The 27,976-nt window shown below is 48.9% G+C and overlaps 2 protein-coding genes and 1 long non-coding RNA gene across 7 annotated transcripts in view; 2 read left to right on the top strand and 1 right to left on the bottom strand.

The window, feature by feature from the left end:
* LOC127576564 (Kv channel-interacting protein 2) overlaps nucleotides 1–4,867 on the top strand; it is a 300,063-nt gene extending 295,196 nt beyond the window's left edge. For all 4 annotated transcript variants that reach the window (XM_052027114.1, XM_052027111.1, XM_052027112.1 and 1 more), the window contains one exon: nucleotides 1,878–4,867. In XM_052027114.1, the coding sequence (XP_051883074.1) occupies nucleotides 1,878–1,925 (48 nt within the window). In that variant the 3' untranslated portion in view covers nucleotides 1,926–4,867. The remainder of the gene's footprint in view (nucleotides 1–1,877) is intronic.
* LOC127576567 (uncharacterized) lies at nucleotides 119–11,261 on the bottom strand. Of its 2 annotated transcripts, XR_007957252.1 has the most exons (4): nucleotides 11,113–11,261; nucleotides 6,974–7,090; nucleotides 4,860–6,541; nucleotides 119–396 (listed from the first exon to the last, which is right to left on the bottom strand). It is a non-coding gene; the product is annotated as an uncharacterized LOC127576567 (long non-coding RNA). The 2 variants fall into 2 exon arrangements; XR_007957251.1 differs by lacking the exon at nucleotides 119–396 and having other exon boundaries at nucleotides 6,437–7,090.
* cpn1 (carboxypeptidase N, polypeptide 1) overlaps nucleotides 10,823–27,976 on the top strand; it is a 32,257-nt gene continuing 15,103 nt past the window's right edge. Inside the window, exons 1-2 of the mRNA XM_052027110.1 lie at nucleotides 10,823–11,415; nucleotides 24,285–24,481. Of these exons, the coding sequence (XP_051883070.1) occupies nucleotides 11,199–11,415; nucleotides 24,285–24,481 (414 nt within the window). The 5' untranslated portion in view covers nucleotides 10,823–11,198. The remainder of the gene's footprint in view (nucleotides 11,416–24,284; nucleotides 24,482–27,976) is intronic.

The following is a 27,976-nucleotide window of genomic DNA, read 5'->3' as shown; positions in this document are numbered from 1 at the left end:
TGAAATGTGTTGTTTTGAGGCAGCAGTACAGTGCATGACATAAAATTACCATAAATTACAAAAATAAATAAATAGTGCAAAGAAAAGGAATAACTACCTCTGATGGTGGAGGGGAAGAAGCTATTCCTGAATTGTTGAGTGTGGGTCTTCAGGCTCCTGTACCTCCTCCCCGATGGTTGTAACGTGAAGAGGGCATGTCCTGGGTGGTGAGGGTCCTTAGTGACGGATGCCGCCTTCTTGAGGCAATGGCTCTTGAAAATGTCCTTGATGGTGGGGAGGGTCGTGCCCGTGATGGAACTGGCTGATACAACCCCCTGCGGCCTCTTGCGATCCTGCACATTGGAGCCTCCGTACCAGGCAGTGATGCAACCAGTCAGAATGGTCTCCACCGTACACCTACAGAAATTTGAGATTCTTGTTGTGCACCAAGGTTCCCCCGTCCTCAACATTCCCTAGTGTACACTCACTGTGTATTTCCTACCCTTATTAATCCTCCCAAACTGCATCACCTCACACTTATCAGGATTAAATTCCATCTGCCATTGCTCTGCCCATCTTATTAAATAATCAATATCATCCTATATCCTACAACTATTCTCCTTTCAACAACACCATCAACTTGGTGTCATCTGCAAACTTACCAAGCATACATATATCTGTGATCCAGAGGAATATCATTATTCCCGTGCTTCAGTGGGATAACTGTATCCCAGGTTGCGATATGTGTATCCCACTGGGGTGAGTGTATCCTCTGGTAAGATACCTGTTTCCTAGTGGTATATCTGTCTGCCAGGTGAGAGACCTGTCTCTCAGGTGAGATACCTGCCTCCCAGGTGAGGTACCCACCTCTCAGGTGAGATACTTGTTCCCCGGTGGGATACCAGTCTCCCAGGTGATACACCTGTTCCCCAGGGGGATACCGGTCTTCCAGGTGAGATACCTGTCTCTCAGGGTGCAGGGACATACCTGTGTCCCTATGCATATTGTAGCTTGCTTGCTTGCATGAGAGCTTATGTGTGTGGCTGAGATGGTGTGATGATTGGATGTGTATTGGTAAGAGTGTGAGTGGTCTGAAACAGTATTTGGCTCGTTGAATGTAATTGTGAATGAAAATGTTTGTGAGTGTGTGTGATTGTGTGCATGTGACTGTGTGTAGTTGTGTGAATATGATGGAGTTTCTATATTTGTATTGGTATGACAGTATGTGTTTGTACGTATGACAGAAACTGTGTATTTGTGTAGTTACACATGTGTGTTTGAGAGTAAGAGCATGTCTTCTGCATGAGGGTCTGTTAGTGAATGTGCATGTAAGAGTGTGTAAATGTGTGCATGTGTGTGTGTTAGTGAGCATGCTGGTGAGTGTGAATTAATGAATGTATGTGTGAGTGTGTGTAGTGAGTGTGCATGTGAATGTTCATTAGTGAGTGTTCTAGTGAATATGAGTTGGTGAATGTGATTGTGTGTATTAGTGAGTGTGCTGGTGAGTGTGAATTGATGAATGTGTGTGTGAGTGTGTATTCGCGAGTGTGCATGTGAGTGTGCATGTGAATGTTCATTAGTGAGCATGCTGGTGAGTGTGAGTTGGTGAATGTGATTGTGAGTGTGTATTAGTGAGTGTTGGTGAGTGTGTGTTAGTGAGTGTGCTGGTGAGTGAGAGTTAGCAACTGTGTGTGAACGTGTGTTAGTGAATGTGTGTGTAAGTCTATGAGCGAACATGTTTAGTGAGTGTACGTAAGCAAAAATGTTAGTGAATGGGTGTGAGAATGTTAGTGAACACGTATGAACGAGCGTGTTAGTGAACGTGTCTAATTACATTGTGCATGTGTGGGGAAGTGTGCATTTTGTTCACTAATTAATTTCTTCCTGATTTTTCTCAGGATGAAAACATCATGAAGTCAATGCAGCTTTTTGAGAACGTCATCTAGAGGTCAGAGGTGGAGCTGAGGTCAGTGATGGGCTGACCTCTGTCTCCTGTCCTTGGTGGGGCTACCTTGGACTTGTGCAACGGGGAGCTTCAACTTCTGGCATCAGAACTTCATTTGGAGGTGGGAGTGGTCACTAGTTGGACAATGCCATTGACCACGGACATGGAGCGAGGGAGAACAGCCTTCTGTGACAAACGTTTTGTACTTTTCACGGTCCTCACAAGCTGCTCGAGAATGCAAACAATCGGCATGGAGAAACCTCACATCGTTGCAGCTATGGGCGTATGAGTCACAAGACGTGCGCCCAAGTGCAGAGGATACAGATCTTCATAGCATGTTACTGGGTCACACTATAAGCATCTTTATACAAAAACGCCAAGTTGCATGGGGGCAAAAAGGGCAAGTCACCCACAGCCCATCCCTTCCATCTGTCATGCTGCCTGCTGTAAGAGTCGGACTCACGGAACGAACCCGCCTGTGCCAAAATGTCTTCCTTGTCCCATTCAGCTTTGTCACCTGAGTTTAAATTCTAAACCCGTGGGTCGAAAGAAAACCTAATATAGAGGGAACATTACTCTGTATCTAACCCGTGCGGTCCCTGCCCTGGGAGTGTGTGATGGGCCAGTGTAGAGGGAGTTTCACTCTGTGTCTAACCCGTGCGGTCCCTGCCCTGGGAGTGTGTGATGGGACGGCGTAGAGGGAGCTTCACTCTGTATCTAACCTGTGCGGTCCCTGCCCTGGGAGTGTGGGATGGGACAGTGTAGAGGGAACTATTCCCTGTGTCAATTCATTGCCTAGGAGTTTTGCTGTAAAGAATTGAGTGAAATGTTCTTGCATCCTGCTTGATTAGCTTCTCTCAGTGGAACCGTCACAAATTTTACAGAGTACGTTCTCTACCAGAAGTCTTGTATTTTATCCCCAACTGTACTAAAGTCCTCCAAGTGAACAGACCATTTAATGATATACCCTTCATCACAGGGTGAACCTCACCAGTATCAGCTGATCCATGACATTATAAGTAAGAATCCATCAGAAGGACAGGGGAAAGCATTGTTAATCTCACAATGTCATTTAACGTATGTGTTTAGGAAGTAGGGTTATCACTGGTTGGAGAAAAATGACCAGTCTCGGGGGAACTTAGCGACATGTTTCTACAACAACAACAAGGTCCCTAATAGAGTAAAGTCTTCTCACTGGGATGTTAACAATTAATCTTTGACACTGAGTCACAGAAGGACTCATTGAAGGACTCAAGTGTTGGGACTCAAACACTTGGTCCTAGAGGCAGATTTTAAAGAGTGTATGCTGCAGGAAAGATTTTTGGGGAGATTCGTGAAGGGAATTCCAGCACTTGGCCTCTCAGCAGCAGAAGGTGTGCCCACTGATGATGGAGCAACTGAACACAAGAACATTCGGGGTCTACAATTGGAAGAGTGGGAAGATCTTTTGCGGGGCTATAGGGTGTACCTGGACATCAGGACAAGAAGTGTTCGCTCAGAGTGAGAAGTCATCACTCAGTGAGAAATCCTCGCTCAGGATGAGAAATCCTCACAGAATGAGAAATCCTCGCTCAGAATGAGAAATCCTCGCTCAGGATGAGAAATCCTCACAGAATGAGAAATCCTCGCTCAGAATGAGAAATCCTCGCTCAGGATGAGAAATCCTCACAGAGTGAGAAATCCTCGCTCAGAATGAGAAATCCTCACAGAGTGAGAAATCCTCGCTCAGGATGAGAAATCCTCACAGAGTGAGAAATCCTCGCTCAGAATGAGAAATCCTCGCTCAGGATGAGAAATCCTCACTCAGGACGAGAATTATTCGTTAAGAATGAGGAAGCAGCACTTTGAGAAATTGCTTCACTGTCTGACCTAATGGGTTGGGTTTTGGGATCAGACATTAGACGAAGCCAAACATCTTTGAAGTTCCAACACATCCGCGTGGATGAGAGCGCTGGAGAGTTGGAATTCCCTGTCTGAAAGGTGGTGGAGACGGAATGTGCTGAAAGAGCAGGTGGGATGACCACGTCAACAGTCGTGGCCAGGAGTGCTGCGGACTGAGCTGGGAAAGCAGGATAACTTCAGCTGGGGAAACAAAGGACCGCAGATGCTGGAGTCTAGATGACAAACACGATGATGCTGGAGGAACTCAGCAGGCCAGGCAGCATCCGGGGAGAAAAGCAGGCGGTCAACGTTTCGGGCAACCCTTCCTGAACAACGGCATGAACGTTGAATTTTCCCACTTTAAGTAATCCCCACACCCCCTCCCCCCCAACACCTCCCGACCACGGTTCTTCTTTCCTTCCCTTTCCCAGCCTATCTCTCTTGCTAATGCCCCCCTTTTTCTCTCTCCTTCCCTTTGACCCGTCCCCCGGTGGATCTGCTCTCCCCTCCCCCCCCCCCCGCACCTGCCTGTCACTGTCTCTTACCTGCATCTACCTATCACCACCCTGTGCCCACCCCGCCTCCCCTCTTTTGTCCACCTATCACTGCTCTGCTTTTCCCTCCCCTCCTATATATTGGGCTTCCCCTTTTCCTATCTTCAGTCTTGAAGAAGGGTCCTGACCCGAAAACGTTGACCGGCTGCTTTTCTCCACGGATGCTGCCTGGCCTGCTGAGTATCTCCAGCATCATCGTGTTTTTCATTTCACTTCAACAGGTAACCACCATGGACAATGATAAGCCAGTTGGCTTTCTCTGGCCATAAATTTCTCTGGTTTATGACCCTCTGTCCTGAGTATGACAAATTATTCTTCAACAGGCAGGAAGTCAAAGCAATAACTGCCATCCTGCACTCTCTGTTGGATCCTCCAAGTCCATGAAGCAATGCAGACAGGAGTGTGCATCGCATACGAAGTGAAAACCTCAGGAAGATGAACGTGAGGGCAGGGAAGTACACTGAATACAAAGGGAACTAAGCAGTGGAATAGATTCTTACCGTAAGGTTGACGGTGTCTCAGATTTACTTTCCAACAATTCTGACAGTTTTAACATCTCAGGTTTGTGTCTTATTTTTGGGATCTATGGGTTAGCCTGCATTGCGACAGACAAATCAATACCTTGAGGGTGCAAAACCTCCAAAGTATTGATTTGGCTTGTTTACTAATATTAACCAATTGACTGCTTCGTAATACTCTTTCTGTCTGCGGCAGAGCTCTGCGAGAAAAGCCCAGGCTTTATTTGGGGTCTGCTACTCCAGTGATGTTACACAGCCTTCTCTCTAGGGGTCCTGTTGTTAACCAGATAATCAATTTCTGCAAGAATTTACATTGGCGTACAGCTGCTGAGGGAGCTTTACTCTGTATCTAACCCGTGTTGTCCCTGCCCTGGGAGTGTGTGATGGGACAGTGTAGAGGGAGCTTCACTCTGTATCTAACCCGTGTTGTCCTTGCCCTGGGAGTGTGTGATGGGACGGTGTAGAGGGAGCTTCACTCTGTATCTAACCCGTGTTGTCCTTGCCCTGGGAGTGTGTGATGGGACAGTGTAGAGGGAGCTTCACTCTGTATCTAACCCGTGTTGTCCCTGCCCTGGGAGTGTGTGACGGGACAGTGTAGAGGGAGCTTTACTCTGTATCTAACCCCAGATGTCCCTGCCCTGGGAGTGTGTGATGGGACGGTGTAGAGGGAGCTTTACTCTGTATCTAACCCGTGTTGTCCCTGCCCTGGGAGTGTGTGACGGGACAGTGTAGAGGGAGCTTTACTCTGTATCTAACCCCAGATGTCCCTGCCCTGGGAGTGTGTGATGGGACAGTGTAGAGGGAGCTTCACTCTGTATCTAACCCGTGTTGTCCCTGCCCTGGGAGTGTGTGATGGGACGGTGTAGAGGGAGCTTCACTCTGTATCTATCCTGTGCTGTCCCTGACCTGGAACTGGGTGAAGTGTTGGAAGTTCACTCCTCCTGACTGATTCTGGCCTTGTAGAAGGGATCTTTTGCGCAGAGATTTGAATGTGTCAGTGTCAACGATGAGCTCAGTTTGAGTGAGCTAAGTTACAGGAGTGGAGAAGTGGGAGAGCTACCACAATGGCAAATGAGAGTTGTCAACCAAACCCCAAGCCTTCAACGTGAGCTGCTTCTAAGCTCCACCTATGTGACGTGACTGGGGTCAAGTGAAGCTGGGGTTGTTCTTTTTATGGAAGAAAGGGTTAAAGGGAGATTTAATCATTGTGTTCAAAAGTATGAAGGGATTTGACAGAGTAAGGTGAGACTGCTTCCAATGGCAGATACAGTCTGTAGCTCATCTCTGGTGGCTTGGTTTTGGACAATGTCCAGTTGGAGGGAAGGAGTCAGTGACTGGGGAATGAAACATAATATCCAGTCAATACCAAATGTGAAGGCTCAGACGCTCTGGGGAGGAGGGAAACAAATGCTGACCCTCTGTGCAATGCAAATGCCTGAGGCATCCACGTCTTGGACAGTTGGTGTGGTCGGTCTCTGTAACACCCCCAGGATACCGGGCAGTCCAATTTTGTTTGTGACCACTGGTGTTAAAGTGAGATACAATCTCAGAATCCCAGATGGATTGAAAAGACAATTTTATTCATCTGGGTGTCAACGTTGGTGTAGCTCCTTTAAGACTGCAGAGCCTTAAGACTGCAAGGTATCCCTGTCGATTTGATCTGCCTGGATGACACACAAACAAAGGCGTTTCACTGTATATCGGTACATGTGATAATAATAAACCGATACCAATACCATTTTATTCTGGCAGGACCTCTGTATTGCTGAGGCAACCTCTGCCTTTCCCTCTTATGAAACTTCCTCCAAGCCGGCTACTCCACAAGGTCACAGGGCAGCTCCCACATTCCCAAGGGCTGGACCGTCCCATCCCAAGCTGAGAAGCCGACGGTCATCCCACTCCGATGTGCGCGCTTGCATGGACAGATCCACACACACGCGCGCGCGCATGCGCGCCCCTCCATTCCTGCCCGCGCTCCTCCGCGCCTCCCCTCTTGAGAATGGCCACAGCACCCGCCGCTGCCAAGAGTCCTCCAAGAACAGTGCCAGGGCTGTGTCCTGTGCTCCCACCCCTCACCAGCAGGGGCACTGACGAACCGTGTGAGAGTGTTTGTGACGAGCATGTTTTGTTCCAACCATCTGCCAAGGTCTCCCTGTGTAACTTTGGTTTGTACGTCCTCCACTGCTGCCCACCAAATGCTCAGCCATCCAGATCTGTATATTTTGTAAGAAAAATAAATGAAAAATCACAATTGCTATAAAAATAATCAAGTTCCCTGTTTAGTTTTCAACCGCTGCTCGCCTCAGTGTTTTCCGAATGATTTTTCCTGTCATTACATTGCTTGACAACTTTTCCAGTGATGAATTCCTACTGCAATGGAAAGCAGGTGCAGCTGTCAGACTCCTCTCCAGAAGCCAGCTGTTTTTAGTGAGTACCCAAGGCCCCAACACCTCCTGCAAGACACAAACAGCCAGCACCACCTGCAAAGTGTTACAAGGAGCTTCAAAGAATCATAAGCAGAAACAAATTGAGCCCAAGCCACATAAGGAGATTCTTTTGGGAGGTGTTGTACTATCGTGCTGAATGGGGTGGACCCAGAGCAAATCTGGCAGCTCAAAACTGTGAGGTGTCGAGGACCATCAGCAGCTTCAGAAATGTATGTCACCACGATGGCTTGGCTCTCTCACGCTATCATTGCTACCAAGACGGGATCAACTCTGGTTCAATGAGGAGTGCAGGAGGGTGTGCTGGGAGGTGCTAAATTGTAGTACAGGGCTATGTCAAAAGTCAAAACGTCAAAAGTCAAGTGTATTGTCATATGCACAAGTGCATGTGTGCACAGGTGCAATGAAGAACTTACTTGCAGCAGCATCACAGGCACAGAGCATCGGATAAGCAGCGTTCACAAGAAAAACATAAATTAGACATAAGTTATACTCAATTTTTTACAAGAAAGAACACAATTAGAACAAAAAAACGAAGTTCATTTTAGTGCAAAGTGGCCATAGTGTTGCTAAACTGTAGTGATTAGGGTTGTGCCGGTTGGTTCAAAATCCAAATGGTTGAAGGGAAGTAGCCGTTCTTGAACCTAGCGGTGTGGGACTTCAGGCTTCTGTACCTCCTGCCCGAGGCAGCTGTGAGAAGATGGCATGGCCCAGACGGTGCGGATCTTTTTGATGATGGACGTTGCCTTCTTGAGGCAGCACCTCCTGTAGATACTCCCGATGGTGGGGAGGGATGTGCCCGTGATGTATTGGGCCAAGTTCACTACTCTCTGCAGCTTCTTATGTTCCTGTGCATTCGAATTGCCGTCCCAGACCAACGAAACTTCTAAAACATCATGCAATAGGCAACAAAGTGATCTCACAAACAACTGACCAGTTAGAAGTTCTGCAGTCCTATCTCAGCTAGTCATGCATGGTGATAGATAACTGGACAGCTAACAGAAGAGATCCCAGGAATACCTCCATGGTCATTAATGGCAGGGCTTAGTATGTGGGCACTGAAACCTTCACAGCCATGCTCAGCCAGAAGTGCCAAGCAGATGATCCATAGACTTCCTCCAGAAGTCTGTCTTAGAACATAGAACATAGAAAACCTACAGCACATACAGGCCCTTCGGCCCACAAAGTTGTGCCGAACATGTCCCTACCTTAGAATGCTATCTGGATCTTGCTGTATGCAGTTGTGGGCTGAGGAGTTGTGAATGGAATTGAACAATGCGCAATCAGTGACAAACATCCCCATTCTGACCTTATGCTGGAAGGAAGGTCACTTATGAAGCAGATGAAGACACTGCCTTGAGGAATTTCTGTAGTGAGACTGGAATGATCTGCCAAGTGATGTCAAGGAAAGGCTAAAAGCACTGGATAAAACATAGATCACGGGACCAGACACAACACCCTGGCTGTAGTACTGAAGACTTCCGTTCCAGAACTAATTGCTCTTACAGTTCAGTTACGACACTAGCATTCACCAGTGGAAAATTGCCCAAGTATGTTCTCTCCACAAAACATTGGACAAATCCAATCCAGCTAATTCCCACCCAATCAGCCTACTCTCAATCAAAAAAGTGACAACAGGACTTACTCACCGATGACCTGCTGATTGATGCCCAGTTTGGGTTTTGCCAGAATCACTCCACTTCAAACCTCACCATGGCCTTGGTCCAAACATGGACCAAAGAACTGAATCCCAGCAGCAAGCTGAGAGGGACTGGCCTTGACATTAAGGGACTGAGGCAGGAAGGAGCTTTGGTACAACTAGAGTTAATGGGCATTAAGGGGAAGATGTTTTAATGTTTGGGAGTCACACCTCACACAAAGGAAGATGATTGTGGTTGTTGGAGGTCAACCATAGCAGCCTCACTGCAGAAATTCCTCAGGGCAGTGTCTTTATCTGCTTCATAAGTGACCTTCCTTCCAGCATAAGGTCAGAATGGGGATGTTTGTCACTGATTGCCCCTTGTTCAACTCCATTCGCAACTCCTCAGCCCACAACTGTACAGCAAGATCCGGATAGCATTCAGGCATTGGCTGATGTGGCAAATAACATCTGTGGCGTAAAAGTGCCAGGCAATGCCCATCAACAAAAGAGAGACTGACCATTCACCCTTGACACGTAGTGGCATTACCATCACCAACATCTCATTGACCAGAAACTCAACTGGACCAGCCACATAAATCACCAGTAGGTCAGATGCTATACATCCTGAGGTGAGTGACTCATCTCCTGATGCCACAAGGCCTTCTCACCATCTAGAAGGCACAAGTCAGGAGCACGAATGCAACTCCAACAGCACTTGGGAAGCTCGACACCATCCAGGACAAGGAACCTGTCTGACTGGCACTCCACCCACTATAGCAGACGTTCACCCTCTCTACCACTGCAGTCAAAATGCACTTCATTACCAGCCCCCAGATCCACAACCTCAACAACCAAGAAGGACCAGGGAAGCAGGTCCATGGGAACACCAACACCCATGGGGTTTCCTGGCAAGTCAGACACCATCCCAGCTTGGGAGCTGAGTCATTCCTCCCTCATCGTCACCAACCTAAATCCTAGGCATTATCTGGCCTAAATCAGTGCTGTTGACGCTACTCAGCATTACTGTGGGAGCATCTTCAGGAAGATAGTTCACCCCTACCTTCTCTCTAGGGCAATGAGGGATGGGCAATAATGCTGGACATACAAGCGATGGTCAGATCTCCCCCAGAACTAAACTAAAACACTTAGTCAAAGTCAAGAGTCTGATTGGACGCACTTTACTTGTCCAGCTCCAACTACCGTTGGTACCATCCAGGATGAAGCAGCCCATTTGTTTAACATCCCACCTACAGAACTAAACACCATCCCGTCCATAAATGGCAGTGTGTTCTGTCTCCTTAAATTACTAACCAAGGCTTCTTCAACAGCACCTCCCAAAGATGAGATGTCCACCATGCGGCAGGAGTGTGGTGGCACCGTCCTTCCATTGCCAGCTTGGTCAACGTTTGGCTCTTCCTTTATCTACACTGAGCCTAACTCCTGAGACCCCTTGCCCTCAGCAATTGGCTGCAGCCCCCAAAGAGTTAATCCTTCCTGTTGTGGAGCTGAGATTGTGCCATTGTCCGACCCCTGACCTGTAAGGTTGTGAAACACTGGTTGCAACGTCATTCCCAGTGGATGTATGCCAGGAACAGACCTAAGTCTGATGGGGTAAACACATCAATAACTGTGCTTGGTCGAGGTCTCAGCACCACAACACCCCTTATTCCAGTTATTCTAAATTACATTCTATTGGGAATCCATTATCGGTATGTAAATCCCCGAAATCGTGCAATGTTTTCACAGTGTAACTCGCTCCCTGGTGTTGGTTATTCCATATATAACCACCTCGCCTCCCCACCCCCCCCCCCCCAAAACCCTTGATTAGATTTCAGCCTGTAACCCACTCCCAGGTGTCAATGTCATCCAACCTGTAACTCCCTCCTGGATATCGCTTAGTGTATAATATTCTACTCGTGAATTCATTCCAAGCAACTGGTTGACAGACCCTCCTGAAATGACTCATGCAAAGCACTCTGAGAGGTTGAAGGTGCTATATCAATGCAAGTTTTTTTTTGTCGCCACGTGGGTGGGAGAGAGGGATTTATATCAGCACTTGGTACAGGAGGCTAGGAACACCAGTAAAGAGTTTGCCACAAACCCCTCTCCCACATTGGGGGAAGCTGTCACTTTAAATAAAGGGACCTACCTATCCTCCACCCCTTTCGCTGCGGCTGGGGAGGGTTGTACTCGCTTGGTCGCTCGCTGCGAGGGGAGAGGTGAGCGGCTCCCACCATGCTGCCTCGCCTCGGCTGCCTTTGGCTGCGCCTCGCCGCGGTTCTCGCCGCCCTGGAGTTCCAGCATCACCGCTACGACGCGTTGGTTCGGGCGCTGCTCGGAGTGCAGAGGGACTGTCCCTTCATCAGCCGGCTGTACAGCATCGGGCGCAGCCAGCAGGGCCGACACCTGTACGTGCTGGAGCTTAGCGACCACCCCGGCGTCCATGAGCCGTGTGAGTCCCGGGGGGAGCGAGTGGGGTGGGGTGGGGGGGGATAGAGAGGGATTGGAGATGGCGGAGTGCTGAATGGGTAGGGGATGGAGGGGGGGGGGGTAGGGAGGTGGGTGGGTGGGACAGTGGGGAATGGGGTGGTGGAGATAGGGGGAGGGGTGCTGGATGGGTAGGGTATAGAGGGGTGGGAGTGGGGAATGGGGTGGTGGAGGGAGGGGGGTGGATGGGCAGGGGATGGAGGCGCTGAGAGAGCAGGAGGGGGAATGGGGTGGTGATAATGGAAGGGGTGGAGACGATAGATTTGGAGGGTAGGGAGAGGGGAAAGGGAGGGGTGGCGGGAGATAGAGAGGGAGTGGGGTGGTGAGGGCAGAGGGGGAGGTGAAGGGGGTTGGGATAGAGGCGAAGGAGGGCAGGAGGAGTGTGAATGGTTAGGAGATGGAGGAGTTGGGGTGGAGGGGAGGGGTAAGTACAGCCCCTGCCTTCCCCTACCCTGGGCAAATGGGGGAGGAGGATTAGTTGCACCCTAAACCCCAACTTCAAATTGGCAAAAGCAGGTGGGGAAATGGAGCTGAAAGAAAAGCAGATGGACGAAACCCCTCAGCCCCAGCTACCCCTCCTGGGGGCGCTCCACATACACGAGTGGGAGGAAGGGGGTCAGGGGTGGCGAGGAAAGACCCAACCTCTCCAAACATCTTTTGTCTCCGGAAACACGGTTGTTTATGGAAACCCTGCCCGATCCCATCCTTCTCCACAAACCGGGAATCTCCTTGGGAGCTGGAGTCTCCTGCCCGCGTTCGTGTTCCCACTCCATTTCCCTCCTTTCTAAGCTGCTCATGGTTGGCAATCCATCGGATTGGACCACAAGATATAGGAGCAGAATTAGGCCATTCGGCCCATCAAGTCTGCTCTACCATTCAATCATGGCTGATTTTTGTATCAGCCCCATTCTCCCCTCCTTCTCTCCGTAACCCTTAACCCCCTTACCAATCAATAACCTATCAATCTCTGCCTTAAGCACACCCAGTCCACAGCCTCTGTGGCAAAGAATTACACAGATTCACCACCCTTTGGTTGAAGCATTGGACCAGTACAATTCCTAAATCACTGGTAGCTTTTTTGTGTGATGCATCTCATCCTTGGATCATAATGTAATCAAACTCTGGAATTCTGTGACTGCTCCTATTTCTCTCTGATCAGGGATTTTCCCTGGTGAAATCCGGGTGAGTGTGTGAGGTGGTGGGATTGGGAGTGTGGGCAGCCACCTGCAGGTCCACCAGTTGCACGTAGTTTGGTCGAGAGCTGAAGGACGAGTAGATGTCCCTCGGGTAGGGATGTGGTTCCGGGACCCGTTACCTGCACAACCAACACTGTTCTCGCTCACTGTCTCTGCACGGCTGCCGTACAACAGATTGCAAAAGTGGATCCATTGATTGGGTGACCTGAGTCAGGGATCAAGTGCGGAACACAGGAAGAGGTCATTTCAGCTAACACCCCCCCCCCCTTTCAGCATATTACAGAGGAGTGGGAGGGAGGACAAACAGCCCCTTCAACACTGAATGGGAATGGGATGAGGCCATTCAGCCCATTAATCCTATCCCATAGGAATGATTAACTCTCCTACTGTTCGATTAGGTCATGGTTAACTCCAGCTACCCACTCTGGTTCCATCTGCATCAATGACCCCACCCAACAAGAAGCCGTCAGTCGCAGTGTGGACGCTTACAGTTGCCCCAGCCTCAGGTTTTCTGAGGGGTGGTGGGGTTAGGGGTGTATGTGATTGATGGATGCTGGGTTGAGTTTGGGGGTGATGGAAGGAGGGTGTGAGGGTCGTGTGGGGGGTGGGGATGCGTGAGATATGGGAGGTGGTGAGGGTTGCAGTGTGTGGGTGGTGCAGGGGGTGGGTGGAGGAGGAAGGGTGTGGGGGTGATGCAGTGGGAGGGGTTTGAGGTGGCGGGTGTGGGCGGGGTTATGGGATGTGTGGGGGTGGGAGGGGTTTGAGGCGGGGGTGTGGGCAGGGTTATGGGATGTGTGGGGGTGGGAGGGGTTTGAGGCGGGGGTGTGGGCAGGGTTATGGGATGTGTGGGGGTGGGAGGGGTTTGAGGCGGGGGTGTGGGCGGGGCTATGGGATGTGTGGGGGTGGGAGGGGTTTGAGGCGGGGGGGTGTGTGGGCGGGGTTATGGGATGTGTGGGGGTGGGAGGGGTTTGAGGCGGGGGTGTGGGCGGGGTTATGGGATGGGTTTGAGGCGGGGGTGTGTGTGGGTGGGGTTATGGTATGTGTTGGGGTGGGAGGGGTTTGAGGCGGGGGTGTGTGTGGGTGGGGTTATGGGATGTGTGGGGCTGGGAGGGGTTTGAGGCGGGGGTGTGGGCGGGGTTATGGGATGTGTGGGGGTGGGATGGGTTTGAGGCGGGGGTGTGTGTGGGCGGGGTTATGGGATATGTTGGGGTGCTGTGGGTGGGATCTGGGGAGCGGTGGTAGGCTGTGTGGGTGGGATTTGGGGAAGTGGAGGTGGGGGTGATGTTGCTGGGCGGTGTGAACGGTCAGGGAAAGGCGGGGGTGAGTTGGGATCGGGTCATTTCCAGATTTCCCCAGGACCACTGACTGGTCTAAGAAGTTGCCCAGCTGCCCAGAAGAATGTCATTAAGCTGGAAAGGATGGGGAAAAAAAACATTCACGAGGATGTTTCTGGGACTGGAGGGCTTGAGTTATAAGGAGAGACTGGATAGGCTGGGACTTTTTCCCTGGAGTGGAGGTGGCTGAGGGGTGACCTTCTTGAGGGTTATAAAATAATGAGGGGCATGGATAAGGTGGACGATCAGTCTTTTCCCCAGGGTAGGGGAGTCTAAAACCAGAGGACATGAGTTTAAGGTGAGAGGGGTAAGATTTAATGGGGACCTGTGGGGCAACGTTTTCACCCAGAGGGTGGTGGGGATATGGAACGAGCTGCCTAAGGAAGTGTTAGAGGTGGGTACAATTATGGTTTTTAAAGGACACTTGGACAGGTACATGGTTAGGAAAGGTTTAGAGGGATATGGGCCAAACGCAGACAAATGGGGCTGACTCAGATAGACTTTGGCATGGACGAGTTGGGCTGAAGGGCCTGTTTCTGTGCTGTATGAGTTCGGGTGATGCTGAATGCTGCTTGTAGATTTTGAGGTCGCTGAGGGAATCCATGGATTTTCCACAGAGAACAAGCTTGATACAGAAGCCAGCTCATTCCACCTCACCACTCACCGTGTGAGAAGTTTCTCCTCCTCTCTCTCCTGGCCCTTTATCCATTCTGTGTCCACTGAGTATAAGTCCTCAATCAATGGAGCTGGTTCCTCTTACTTTAACGAAAGCTGCTGTGGTTTTGAACACCTCCCCATCAAGTCTGAGGAAAGAGGAGCCATGTGGGCCAAAGAGCCAGGTAGTTAGAATTAGAAGGCTATTCGACCAAGGGAGACCTCGTGGTAGGGCCTGATCCAATCCTTGGTGTCATTGGCAGGAATTACTGTAGGATGTGTGGGGAACGGAAGGGTGAGTGGATGGGGAAGGGTGTGGGAACCCGACCTATCACATTGGGAGGGGTAAGAGTGAGCAACAGAGGGTATTCCTGCCCCTACTGCTCGGAGTCAGTTGCCTTGTTACCCTCGGTCTACGGGCTGCCCTCCGATTCCAGAAGCCTGCAGATGCCTCCCCTTCTACCTCCCGAGGTTTCGCTTCTCTGGGATCCCACAATTAAATATTTGTGAGCCTCATGAAAAGGGCTTAGTGTCTACGAATGAATCCAGCACAAAGACGGCTGGTGTTGGAGAGCCTGCTCGGACTGGCTGGCGTCCAGGAGAGACAGCTACACAAAGCCCCTACCTGTCTCTGACTCTCCAGCCAACCTGCCCCACCCCCGCCACAGTCCCAACCCCTAATCCCTCACCCTGGCACCTTGGGTAGACTGTCTCGGAAGTCAGCAATGATCACAGACTTCTTTTATGATGTGCTCTGATTTTCGACCCCCCTTCCCCCCTCCCCACCCCCTTCTCTCTGGAGGAACATGAACAAGAGGCAAAATGCAAGTAGGCCATTTGGCCCCTCAAGTCTGTCCTAGCAGTTGATGAGGTCACGGCTGCGTTTGAGAACTGGTACCCCTGGAATCTCGGGTTGCTTGGGTGTGAATGCAAATAGAAGAGCCTTGTACCAAAGGGCTCCAGACATCCATGTATCTCTGAGAGTTGGACTTCTCCCAGAGGTCATGAATCCCGGAGGAAGGCACGTTCCCGGTCCAGGAAAGTCTGTTGGCGGTGAGGTGGTTACTTGCCCTTTACTTGTATGTTTCTGAGGCAACCAGACAATGACACCACCCACCCTCACAGAGGTACATGTGCCCCCAGGCACAGCCTGCACCCAGGAGAGTCCAGGGATTGGTTAAGTACCATATGTGTCAACTCTGTACCTCGATGTACCCCTGTACCTTATCTCAGGCCGACCAGCCAAGATCATAGAACGTAGAACACAACAGCACAGTATAGGCCCTTCGGCCCACAATGTTGTGCCGACATTTTATCCTGCTCGAAGATCTATCTAACCCTTCCCTCCCACATAGCCCTCCATTTCTCTATCATTCATGTGGCTATCTAAGAGTCTCTTAAATGTCCCTAATGTATCTTCCCCCACAGCCTCTGCCGGCAGTGTGTTCCATGCACCCACCACTCTCTGTGTATTAAAAAAAAACTTACCCCTGACGTCCGCCTTATACCTTCCTCGAATCACCTTAAAATTATGTCCCCTCATGTTAGCCATTGTCACCCTGGGAAAAAGTCTCTAACTGTCCACTCGATCTATGCCTCTTATCATCTTGTACACCTCTATCAAGTCACCTCTCATCCTCCTCCTCTCCAAAGAGAAAACCCCTAGCTCACTCAACCTATCCTCATAAGACAAAGATGACCATAGGACAGACAAGGGGCTGAGTGGCCTACCCCTCTTCCTCCTTTCTTGAACGTTCAACATTTCCCACACTACTAGTGTTGTCTAGTATCCAAAGTTCAATCAATCTCGGTCTTGAATATACTCAGTGAGTGAACCTCCATTGTATTCTGAAGATCCACAACCATCCAGGTGAAGACATTTCTCCTCATCGTGATCCAAATGGGTGACTCCTTATCCCGACAACGTCCCTGAGTTCTTGATCCTGAAGCCAAGGGAAATGGAGAATCAAGCGGCATCTCCCTGCAAGGTCCCTCTTTCGGGTTCTACGAGACTCGTTGCAAACTTGGCCTCTGAGCAGAACAACTGATCCCACATCTGGCCCAAATGGCTCATGTGTACAGTACCCCCACCCCCCCCCCCCCCATCTCAGCAAGTCATCCATCCGCTTGTTACGCCCAGACTCCTTGATTCCAATGCTCTCCTGACTGGATTCCCACCAGCCCTCCACACCTTGAGGTTGTCCAAATTCCACATACAGGCCGTCCTTGCGTTACAAATGCTTGACTTACGAACACCCCTGCACGCCTGACTTACGGACTCCCCTGCATATGAACGAGATCCTATAAGATGGACTCTTGACCTGGCAATCTACCTTGTTATGACCTTGCACCTCATTGTCTATTAGTAGAACAGCAAGGTCCTGACCTGAGATGTTGACCGTCTGCTTTTCTCCACGGATGCTGCCTGGCCTGCTGAGTTCCTCCAGCATCATCGTGTTTTTCATCTCGATTCCAGCATCTGCAGTCCTTTGTTTCTGCCTGCACTGCACTTTCTCTGTAGCTGTAACACTTTATTCTGTATTCTGTTATTGTTTTACCTTGTACTACCTTACTGCACTGTGTAATGAATTGATCTGTATGATCGGCATGCAAGACAAAGTTTTCACTGTACCTCGGTACAAGTAACAATAATATTCCAGTTCCAAAATTCAAAGGTCCAACATACATACGTACGTTCCTTCCTACAAATGGCAGAACTAGTTTGTGCTCTCTCTTGTGCGCGCTCTCTCTCCCCCACTGTGTTTACAACTTCTGATCAATCGTATGTGCCATGGAGGTATGGTTGCCATGTCACAAGATCACAAGACAAGGAAGCAGAAGTAGGCCATTTGGCCCATCGAGTCTGCTCCAAGGAAAAGGGAAAAAAGAAATGAGAAATTTGGGGGGGGGGGGGGGGGGGGGGCACAAAAAAAACAACAATTCTAACCCCAATTTCCGGCCTTATCCCCATATCCCTTGATACCCCGACTATTTAGATATCTATCTCTTCCTTAAACGCCTCCAATGATCTGGTATCCACTGCTGTACGTGGCAAGGAATTCCACAAATTCACCACCCTCTGGCTAAAGAAATTTCTCCTCATCTCTCTTTTAAACCTGTACCCTCTAATTCTAAGATTGTGCCCTCTGGTCCTGGACTCACCCACCAAGGGAAACAGCTTGACCACATCTACTCTGTCCAGTCCTGTCAACATTTTAAATGTTTCTATGAGGTCCCCTCTCATTCTTCTGTACTCCAGTGAGTACAGTCCAAGAGCCGACAAACGCTCATCATACGTAAGCCCTTTCATTCTGGAAATCATCCTCGTAGATCTCCTCTGAACCCTCTCCAACATCAGCACATCTTTCCTAAGATATGGGGCCCAAAACTGTGCACAGTATTCCAAATGAGGCCTCACTAGTACCCCGTACTAGTGAGGCCTCATTTTCTCCTCTTCCTCATCAACACTTCCTTACTTTTATACACTATTCCTCTCGAAATGAATGCCAACATAGCATTCGCTTTCTTTACCACCAATCCGACCTGGTGGTTAACCTTTAAGGTATCCTGCACGAGTACCCCCAAGTCCCTTTGTACTTCTGTACTTTGAATTTTCTCTCCTTCTAGATAATAATCTGCCCGCTTATTTCTGCTTGCAAAGTGTACAATGGCACATTTCTCAACATTGAATCTCATCTGCCATTTCCTTGCCCAGTCTCCTAAACTATCTAGGTCTCTCTGCAACCTTCCTGTCTCCTCAATACTCTCTACTCCTCCACCTATCTTGGTGTCATCCGCAAACTTAGCCAGAAAACCATTTACTCCATCATCCAAATCGTTAACGTACAAGGTAAAAAGAAGCGGCCCCAATACCGACCCCTGCAGAACACTAGTAACCGGTAGCCAAACAGAACGAGGTCCTTTTATTCCCATCCTTTGCTTCCTGCCAACCAGCCAATGCTTCACCCATTCTGTTATCCTACCTGTAATTCCATGACCTCTCATCTTATTAATCAGTCTCTTCTGTGGCACCTTGTCGAAGGCCTTTTGAAAGTCTAAATACACAACATCTACTACCTCTCCCTTATCCACCCTACCTGTGATTTCTTCAAAAAACTCCAATAGGTTGGTCAGGCAGGATCTTCCCTTCACAAAACTATGTTGGCTAGGACCTATCTTGCCTTGCACCTCTAGGTATTCCATAACCCCATCCTTGAGGATCGATTCCAATAACTTTCCCACCACTGACGTGAGACTAATCGGTCTGTAATTTCCTTTATGCTGCCTCCCACCTTTCATATACAGCGGAACTACCTTTGCGACCCTCCAGTCCTCCGGAACCATGTCGGAGTCTATCGATTCCTGGAAAATTATCACCAATGCCTCTGCTATCTCTAAAGCCCCCTCCTTCAGAACCCGGGGATGCACCTCATCCGGTCCGGGAGACTTATCAGTCTTTAGCCCATTTAGTTTTCCTAGCACCTTCTCTAGTAATCTTAACTGAACTCAGTTCCATTCTGTGAGACCCCTGACTAACCGGTATATTGCTGATGTCCTCCACGGTGAAGACCGATGCAAAATACTCATTTAGTTCTTCTGCCTTCTCTTTATCATCCATTATAATCTCCCACACCGTTATCAATTGATCCAATATCAACCCATGTCTGTCTTTTACTCCTTATATATTTTTTAAAAACTCTTAGTATCCTTTTGAATGTTATCTGCCAACTTCCTTTCATAATTCATCTTTTCTTTCCTAATGACCACCTTCATTTCTCTCTGCAGGTTTTTAAAAGTTTCCCAGTCTTCTGTTTTCCCACGGATTTTTGCTTCCTTGTATGCCCTCCCTTTTGCTTTTATTTTAGCCTTCACCTCTCTTGTTATCCATAGTTGTGCCTTTTTTCCATTCAAAACCTTTTTCTTCTTGGAATATATCTATCCTGCATTTTCCTTATTTCTTGTAGAAATTCCTTCCATTTCTGCTCTGCCGTCCCTCCAGATAGCTTACTCTTCCAATCAATTTGAGCCAACTCTTCTCTCATACCATTGTAATTTCCTTTGTTCCACTGAAATATCGATACACCAGTTATCAGCTTCTCCTTCTCAAACTTGAAACTGAACTCAATCATATTGTGATCACTGGTTCCCAGTGGTTCCTTTACCTTTAGTTCCCTAATCACCTCCGATTCATTACACAGCACCCAATCCAAAACAGCCGATCCCCTGGTGGGCTCATCAACAAGTTGCTCCAAAAAACCGTCCCGTAGACATTCCACAAACTCACTCTCCTGAGTTCTACTGCCTTGCTGGATTTCCCAGTCCACCTTCATGTTAAATCCCCCATAATCATCTTCACATTGTCACTCTGGCATGCTTTTTCTATTTCAAACTGCAACTTATCGTCCACTTCCTGACTGCTATTAGGGGGCCTATATACGACTGCTACTATTGTCCTTTTACCCTTGCTATTTCTTAGCTCCACCCATAAGGATTCCACCTCCTCTGACCCAATGTCCTTCCTTTCTATTGATTTTATATCGCTACTAACCATTATGGCCACACCTTCCCCTCTGCCTACCTGTCTATCCTTCCTATACACTGTGTACCCCTGGACATTCAGTTCCCAATCACATCCGTCATAAAGCCATGACTCGGTGATTGCCACAATGTCGTATTTATTAACCTGTAGTTGTGCCACTAGGTCATCTACTTTATTCCTAATGCTACGTGCATTTAAATATAGTACATTTAGTCCAGTATCTGCTAGTGATTTTGTTGTGCTTCTGTTGTTCAGCAAATTATCCCGACTTCTCACCTGCCTGTCCTTCTTACCATCCTCACTGCACACTGTCTTGGACTTGTTTCTATAAACATCCTCCCTTACCCTATCATCTTGTATCCTAACATCCTGGTTTCCATCCCCCTTGCCAGATTAGTTTAAACTGGAAACCCAGTCCTGGTGAAGGGTCACGACCCGAAACATCAACTGTTTATTTCCCTCCACGGATGCTGCCTGACCTGCTGAGTTCCTCCAGCATTTTGTGTGTGTGTTGCTCATCAGGGGTGAAGTATCAGAATTCCCTCCCTAAATCCTTCTACCTCTTCCCAATTTTATTTCAGTGCCCTCTCAAGAACTTGCTTCTCTGACTGAACTTCTGTTCACCCAGCTGGGTCCGTATTACTCTGCTGAGGTAGAAACACTGTCAGGTATCTGTGGGACAGTGTACTCACAAGATCACAAGACAAAGGTGCAGAAGTAGGCCATTTGGCCCATCGAGTCTGCTCCATGAGCTGAGCTAAACTAAACTATTCCCATCTAGCCCCAATTTCTGGCCTTATCCCCACATCCCTTGATACCCTGACTAATTAGATACCTATCAATCTCCGCCTTAAACACCCCCAATGATCTGGCCTCCACAGCTGTATGTGGCAACGAATTCCATAAATCCATGACCCTCTGGCTAAAGAATTATCTCCTCATTTCTGTTTTAAACTGGTACCCTCTAATTCTAAGACTCTGCCCCCCTAGTCCTGGACTCACCCACCAATGGAAACAGCTTAGCCACATCTACTTTGTCCAATCCTTTCAACATTTGAAATGTTTCTATGAGGTCCCCTCTCATTGTTCTGTACTCCAGTGAGTACAGTCCAAGAGCCGACAAACTCTCATCGTATGTAAGCCCTTTCATTCCGGGAATTATCCTCATAAACCTTTTCTGAACACTCTCCAACATCAGTACATCCTTCCTAAGATAAGGGGCCCAAAACTGCACATAGTAGAGTGCTCTGATGTTCCCTCGACTGTCTGACCCTCCCTGGCTCCGGGCAGCTACCACCTACCCTTAAGTAACTGCAATGAAGAAGGAAGACAAAGGAAAAACATTATAAAGATAAAATAAATCCTGCAGGTGATGCAGGAACAGAGTGGGAGTGTCCACAAAGCTTAAAAGATGGGAAGGATATTTATTTCTTGACTTTAAGGTGAGAAGGGAAAGTTTAAATGAGATAGAACATAGAAAAACTACAGCACAATTCAGGCCCTTCGGCCCACAAAGCTGTGCCGAACATGTCCCTACCCTAGAAATTACCAGGCTTACCCATAGCCCTCTATTTTTCTAAGCTCCATGTACCTATCTAACAGTCTCTTAAAAGACCCTATCGTATCCACCACCACCATTGCTGGCAGCCCATTCCACACACTCACTGCTCTCTGAGTAAAAAACTTACCCCTGACATCTCCTCTGTACCTACTCCCCAGCACCTTAAACCTATGTCCTCTTGTGGCAACCATTTCAGCCCTGGGGAAAAGCCTCTGACTATCTACCCGATCAATACCTCTCATCATCTTATACACCTCTATCAGGTCCCCCCTCATCCTCCGTCGCTCCAAGGAGAAAAGGCCGAGTTCCCTCAACCTGCTTTCACAAGGCATGCTCCGCATTCCAGGCAGCATCCTTGTAAATCTCCTCTGCACCCTTTCTATGGCTTCCACATCCTTCCTGTAGTGAGGCGACCAGAACTGAGCACAGTACTCCAAGTGGGGTCTGACCGGGGTCCTATATAGCTGCAACAATACCTCCCGGTTCCTAAATTCAATTCCCCGATTGATGAAGGACAATACACCATATGCCTTCTTAACCACAGGGTCAACCTGCGCAGCCGCTTTGAGCATCCTATGGACTCTGACCCCAAGATCCCTCTGATCCTCCACACTGCCAAGAGTCCTACCATTAAGACTATATTCTGCCATCATATTTGACCTACCAAAATGAACCACTTCACACTTATCTGGGTTGAACTGCATCGGCCACTTCTCAGCCCAACTTTGCATTCTATCTATGTCCCTCTGTAACCTCTGACAGCCCTCCAAACTATCCACAACACCCCCAACCTTTGTGTCATCTGCAAACTTACTAACCCACCCCTCTACTTCCTCATCCAGGTCGGTTGTAAAAATCACAAAGAGCAAGGGTCCCAGTACAGATCCCTGAGGTACACCACTGGTCACCAACCTCCACGTAGAATACAACCCTTCAACAACCGCTCTTTGCCTTCTGTGGGCCAGCCAGTTCTGGATCCCCACTGCAATGTCCCCTTGGATCCCATGCCGCCTTACTTTCTCAATAAGCCTTACATGGGGTATCAAATGCTTTGCTGAAATCCATATACACTACATCTACTGCTCTCCCTTCATCGATGTGTTTAGTCACATCCTCAAAAAATTTAATCAGGCTCATAAGGCAGGACTTGCCCTTGACAAAGCTATGCTGACTATTCCTAATCATATTATACCTCTCCAAGTGTTCATAAATCCTGCCTCTCAGGATCTTCTCCATTAGCTTACCAACCACTGGGGTAAGACTCACTGGCCTATAATTTCCTGGGCTATCCCTACTCCCTTTCTTGAATTAGGGAACAACATCTGCAACCCTCCAATCTTCCAGAACCTCCCCCGTCTCCATCGATGATGCAAAGATCATCGTTAGAGGCTCTGCAATCTCTTCCCTCGCCTCCCACAGCAGTCTGGGTTACATCTCATCCGGTCCTGGCGACTTGTCCAACTTGATGCTTTCCAAAAGTTTCAGCACCTCCTCTTTCCTAATATCTACATGCTCAAGCTTTTCAGCCCGCTGCAAGTCCCCACTACAATCCCCCAGATCTTGTTCCATAGTGAATACTGATGTAAAGTATTCATTAAGTACCTCCGCCATTTCTTCTGGATCCATACACACTTCCCACTGCTGCACTAGATAGGCCCTTGATAGATTTGTAAGGCAATTTTTTTATCATAGAGTGGTAGGTGCCTGGAACACACTGCCATGGGAGGTGGCAGAAGCAGATACAATAGCAACATTTAAGAGGCATTTAGACAGACACGTGAACAGGCAGGGCACGGAGAGATACCGACCATGTGCAGACAGATGGGATTAGTACACAAAGCAGTACCACGTAACAGATTCTTTAAGTCAGTTTATGGACTCCCCAGCCGCTTGTTTTTCCTGCGGCCAGGAGGAGACTGTGTATCATGTATAGATGGAGGTTGAGAGTATCTGAAGGGGCTGCTCTTCAAGCTCTGGCTGCACTTCAGCCCTGTGCTCCTGATCTGCGGCCACCCGGGGGGGAGGCAGTGGTTGCTCAGTGGGGGGGGGGGGGGGGGGGGGGGTGGGGAGGATCTCCTGGTTGGTTTGCTCCCGGGCCTGGCCAAGGTGGCCATTCACGGGTCCAAGCAGCGGGCACTCGGGTCCTACCCGAGCCGATTGCCTGCTCCTCTTCCAAGGTTACATCCGTGCCCGTGTGTCCCTGGAGAAGGAGCATGTGGTATCCATGGGTATACTGGAGGCTTTCCAGGACCGGTGGGCACCTCAGGAGCTCCGGTGCATTCCGGATAGCAATGACTGTGTTATAATTTGAACCTGTAAATAGTGTGAAGTACTGTTATATTGTATTAATGTGATCCTGTAATCACTGAATAAACCTCCTTTGGAAAAGGAACAAAAGAGGTGGGCTAATGAAATGATGGTGTTGGAAGAGGTAGCAGGGGTAGAAAGGGCTGAGCAGCCACCTTCTGCTGTGTGATGCTGCAGGAGAGAAGGTTGGAGAGCAAAGTGCGTGTGTGGCGATCGCTGACGTTTCTTGTGCTGTGCTTGCAGTGGAGCCAGAGTTTAAGTATGTGGGGAACATGCATGGTAACGAGGTGCTGGGGCGGGAGCTCCTGATCCAGTTGGCGCAGTACCTGTGTGAGGAGTACAACCGGAGGAACCCGCGCATCACCAACCTGATCCACGAAACCCGCATTCACATCCTGCCCTCCATGAACCCTGACGGATACGAGGTGGCTGCTGATCAGGTAACTCCTTCCTCCAGATGGTGGGGACCACAGGCTCCTGGGGTTGGTGGGTGTGGTTAGAAGGTACAAGGTTTGTCCCTGCGCTCACCCCCCATCGCAACCTTGCTGGTCTCTCTTATGAATAACGCAACCTCCCCACACTAGTGCCTCCGAGACACCAATCACGGCCCCTCATTCACTCTAGCAACAAGTTCATCACATCATCACCTTCATCTTTGATCAGAAACAAAGGGCTTACTAGACAGCCTTACTCCCCTCCCCACCCTGCCCCTACCCAATCCTCTGCTCCAATTTTTGGGAATCTTCAAAACCTACTTCTAACATCACATAAGCTAAATCCATGGCTTTAACCGGTCAGGAAAGGCTCCTCTTTCTAAAAGCTGCCAATCTTACCTGGGGAGTCCATCTCTACAGAACCTCTCATGATCTGGCCACACAATGTTTTCTTCTGAAAGGCAGTCACTGATCTAATGTACCCAAAAGAACATAGCTTCCTCACACTGTCCCATCACACACTCCCAGGGCAGGGACAGCACGGATTAGATACAGAGTGAAGCTCCCTCTACACCATCCCATCACACACTCCCAGGGCAGGGACAGCACGGGTTAGATACAGAGTGAAGCTCCCTCTACACTGTCCCATATAAACATAGTGTCTCCCATACCGAGGCTGAATCAGCACTTTCCCAAAAAACATTCATTCAAAGCTCTGAGATGATGATCTCTTCAGCCTGTGTTGGTTTTAACCCAAATAACCAGGAATGAAGTCCTAGTCCAACCTGACACCATGCCTTGTCTCCTTCACGATATTCTAAATTCGGTGCATAAAATGATAGGTTTAACTTCCAGTCAAATCCTTTCAAGCTGTGCCTTCAGTTTGTGGTCAGAATTATATGTTACCCGGGCGGCTTTGATGGTTTATTTTTTGTCTTTGAAGGGTAAAAGAGAAGATTAAAAGCATTGGTGATTAGCAGGAGCGGCAGAAATGTTGTTTGCTGGGTCAGGGTTGCGCTCCAGTCTGACACACCCTCCAGTCTGACACACCCTCCAATGACACTGTGTCCCAAAGCTGGAAGTTAGAAGGTGGTAAGGGGAAAGAGAGCCAGACGTGGGGGGAGGGAGGGAGAAAAGGAGAACTACTCGGAGTGAGGGAGAACAGGAAGATGGAGGGAAAGAGCCAGACATGGGGGGGAGAGGGAAAGGGAGCCAGACTTGTAGGGAGGAGAAATCAAGAGCCAGATAGGAAGAGGGGGAGATAAGATGGGAGGGAGAGGGAGGCAGGGAGCGGGGAGAAGAGAAGCATTTCAAAATGTGAGCAAAATGTGAGCAGACGTGGGGGGAGGGAGGGAGAAAAGGAGAACTACTCTTGGAGTGAGGGAGAACAGGAAGATGGAGGGAAAGAGCCAGACATGGGGGGAGAGGGAAAGGGAGCCAGACTTGTAGGGAGGAGAAATCAAGAGCCAGATAGGAAGAGGGGGAGATAAGATGGGAGGGAGAGGGAGGCAGGGAGTGGGGAGAAGAGAAGCATTTCAAAAGACAAAGCATAAAATGCAGCAACTTTCAAGACCCCACAATGGCTTTATGGCTAATGAAGTACATTTTTGCAATGTGGTTTCTTGTTTGGAATCTAGCAACCAATCTGTACACAGCAAGCTCCCACAAACATCAGCGTGATGAGGAACAGGTCACCTGTTTTGGTGGTGGTAACTGATGGAGTATTGGCCTCGGGGTTGTACCTCCAATGTGTTTTATATCCACTGAAAACAGCAGCCAAGGCATTGGTCCAACATTTGCCCCGCTGATGCTGCGTTCCCTCAGGACTGTGTGGAGTGTCATCCCTGAACCTGGAGCTTTGCAGGGGGACTTGAACCCACAATTTATAACGACACAAGTGGAGGACATTTGGGCCATCACGTTCCTGCTGGTTCCCAGGGCAGCAATCCCACCAGGCCCATTCCTTCCTTATTTCCCTGAATCCCTGCTGACTTATTCTCTCTCACATGCCTCTCAATTCCCCTCCCCACCCCCTTGATTCTTTTTCTGACTTTACCTACACGAGGAGCAACCTACAGCGATCAACTAACCTACCCAGGGTGTGGGAGAAAACTGCGGCCCCTGGAAACTGCTTCTTCCAAATTATCAAAAACCCTTGTGAATTTGAACACCCTTAATAAAACTCCCTTTAACCTCCTCTGCCCTGTCTTTCCATAGAACTGAAGCCCTTTATCCCTGAATCTCTATCACTCGGTCTCTGAGACCTTGCTACTATGAAGTGTGAAGCCCAGAATTAGGTGCAATTCTTCTGTCAAGTCAAGTTGTCAAGTCAAATTATACCTTATTGTGATTCACCCATATGCTGTAAAAACACATGGAGGAACAAAATGTCGTTTTCCCCCAGACTCTCACAACAGACATACATGGAACAGAGGACATACAATAAAAGCAGACAGAAAAATTGTGCAAATTACATACAGAATACAAAATTAGTGCAAGGTTAGTGCAAAACTGAATTGGACAAAGAAAATACAGAACTCAGTATATTGCACTAAGTGTATAAACATGTTCAGCAGCGGCCAAAGTTCTTATACGCTGTTGTGCAAACCAGGACTTTTGACGTGGCATTTGCCTGAGACTGCCTCCAGGGTATTCAGGAGCCTGACAGCCTGGGGGGAAAAATCTGTTGTACAGTCTAGTAGTTCTGGCCCGGATGATCCGGTACTGCTTGCCAGACAGCAGTGGGACAAATAGGTCGTGGGAGGGATGAGAGTCTGACCCATTCAGGGGAAGGTTCCGCAGAATGCGATTGACTGCTTTTATAAAGCCTAGATCAGGTTTATCCTAGCACCTGTCCCTAAATTAAACTCATAGACCTGGAATATTTTTAAGGCAGTGGTAAATAAGTGAGGGGTGAAAAGTTGCTGGGGGTAGACAAGACTCTAGAGTTGAGGTTAGATACAGCAGGGAAGCAGGCCCTTCACCCCACTGAGTCTGTGCCATCCATCAAGCATCCGTTTAATCCTACATGAATCCCATTTTTTTATTCTCCTCACATTCTCGTCAACTTCCCCCCAGGTTCTACCCCTCACCTACGCATCAGGGGCAATCCCCAGCAGCCAATTAACCCACCAACCTGCACGTCTTTGGGATGTGGGAGGAAACCGGAGCACCCGGAGGAAGCAACGACCAATCTGCTGGAGGAACTCAGCGGGTCGAGCAGCATCTGTGGGAGGAAAGGAATTGTCGATGCCTCAGGCCGAAACCCTGCACCAGTGAGCCCTGATGCAGGGTTTCAACCAGAAATGTCGACAGTTCCTTCCCTGCCACAGATTCTGCTCGACCCGCTGAGTTCCCCCAGCAGATTGGTTGTTGCTCCAGATTACAGCATCTGCAGCCTCTCGTGTTACCTGTGTACTCAGAGAAAATCCGCCCAGTCACAGGGATGACTTGCAACCTCCACACAGGCAGAAGGTCAGGATCGAACCAGAGTTGCTGGAT

The sequence above is a fragment of the Pristis pectinata genome, chromosome 12, assembly GCF_009764475.1.
Source record: "Pristis pectinata isolate sPriPec2 chromosome 12, sPriPec2.1.pri, whole genome shotgun sequence".
Taxonomy (NCBI): domain Eukaryota; kingdom Metazoa; phylum Chordata; class Chondrichthyes; order Rhinopristiformes; family Pristidae; genus Pristis; species Pristis pectinata.
Note: the sequence above shows the minus strand (reverse complement) of the source record. Positions and strands in the feature narration are given on the sequence as shown.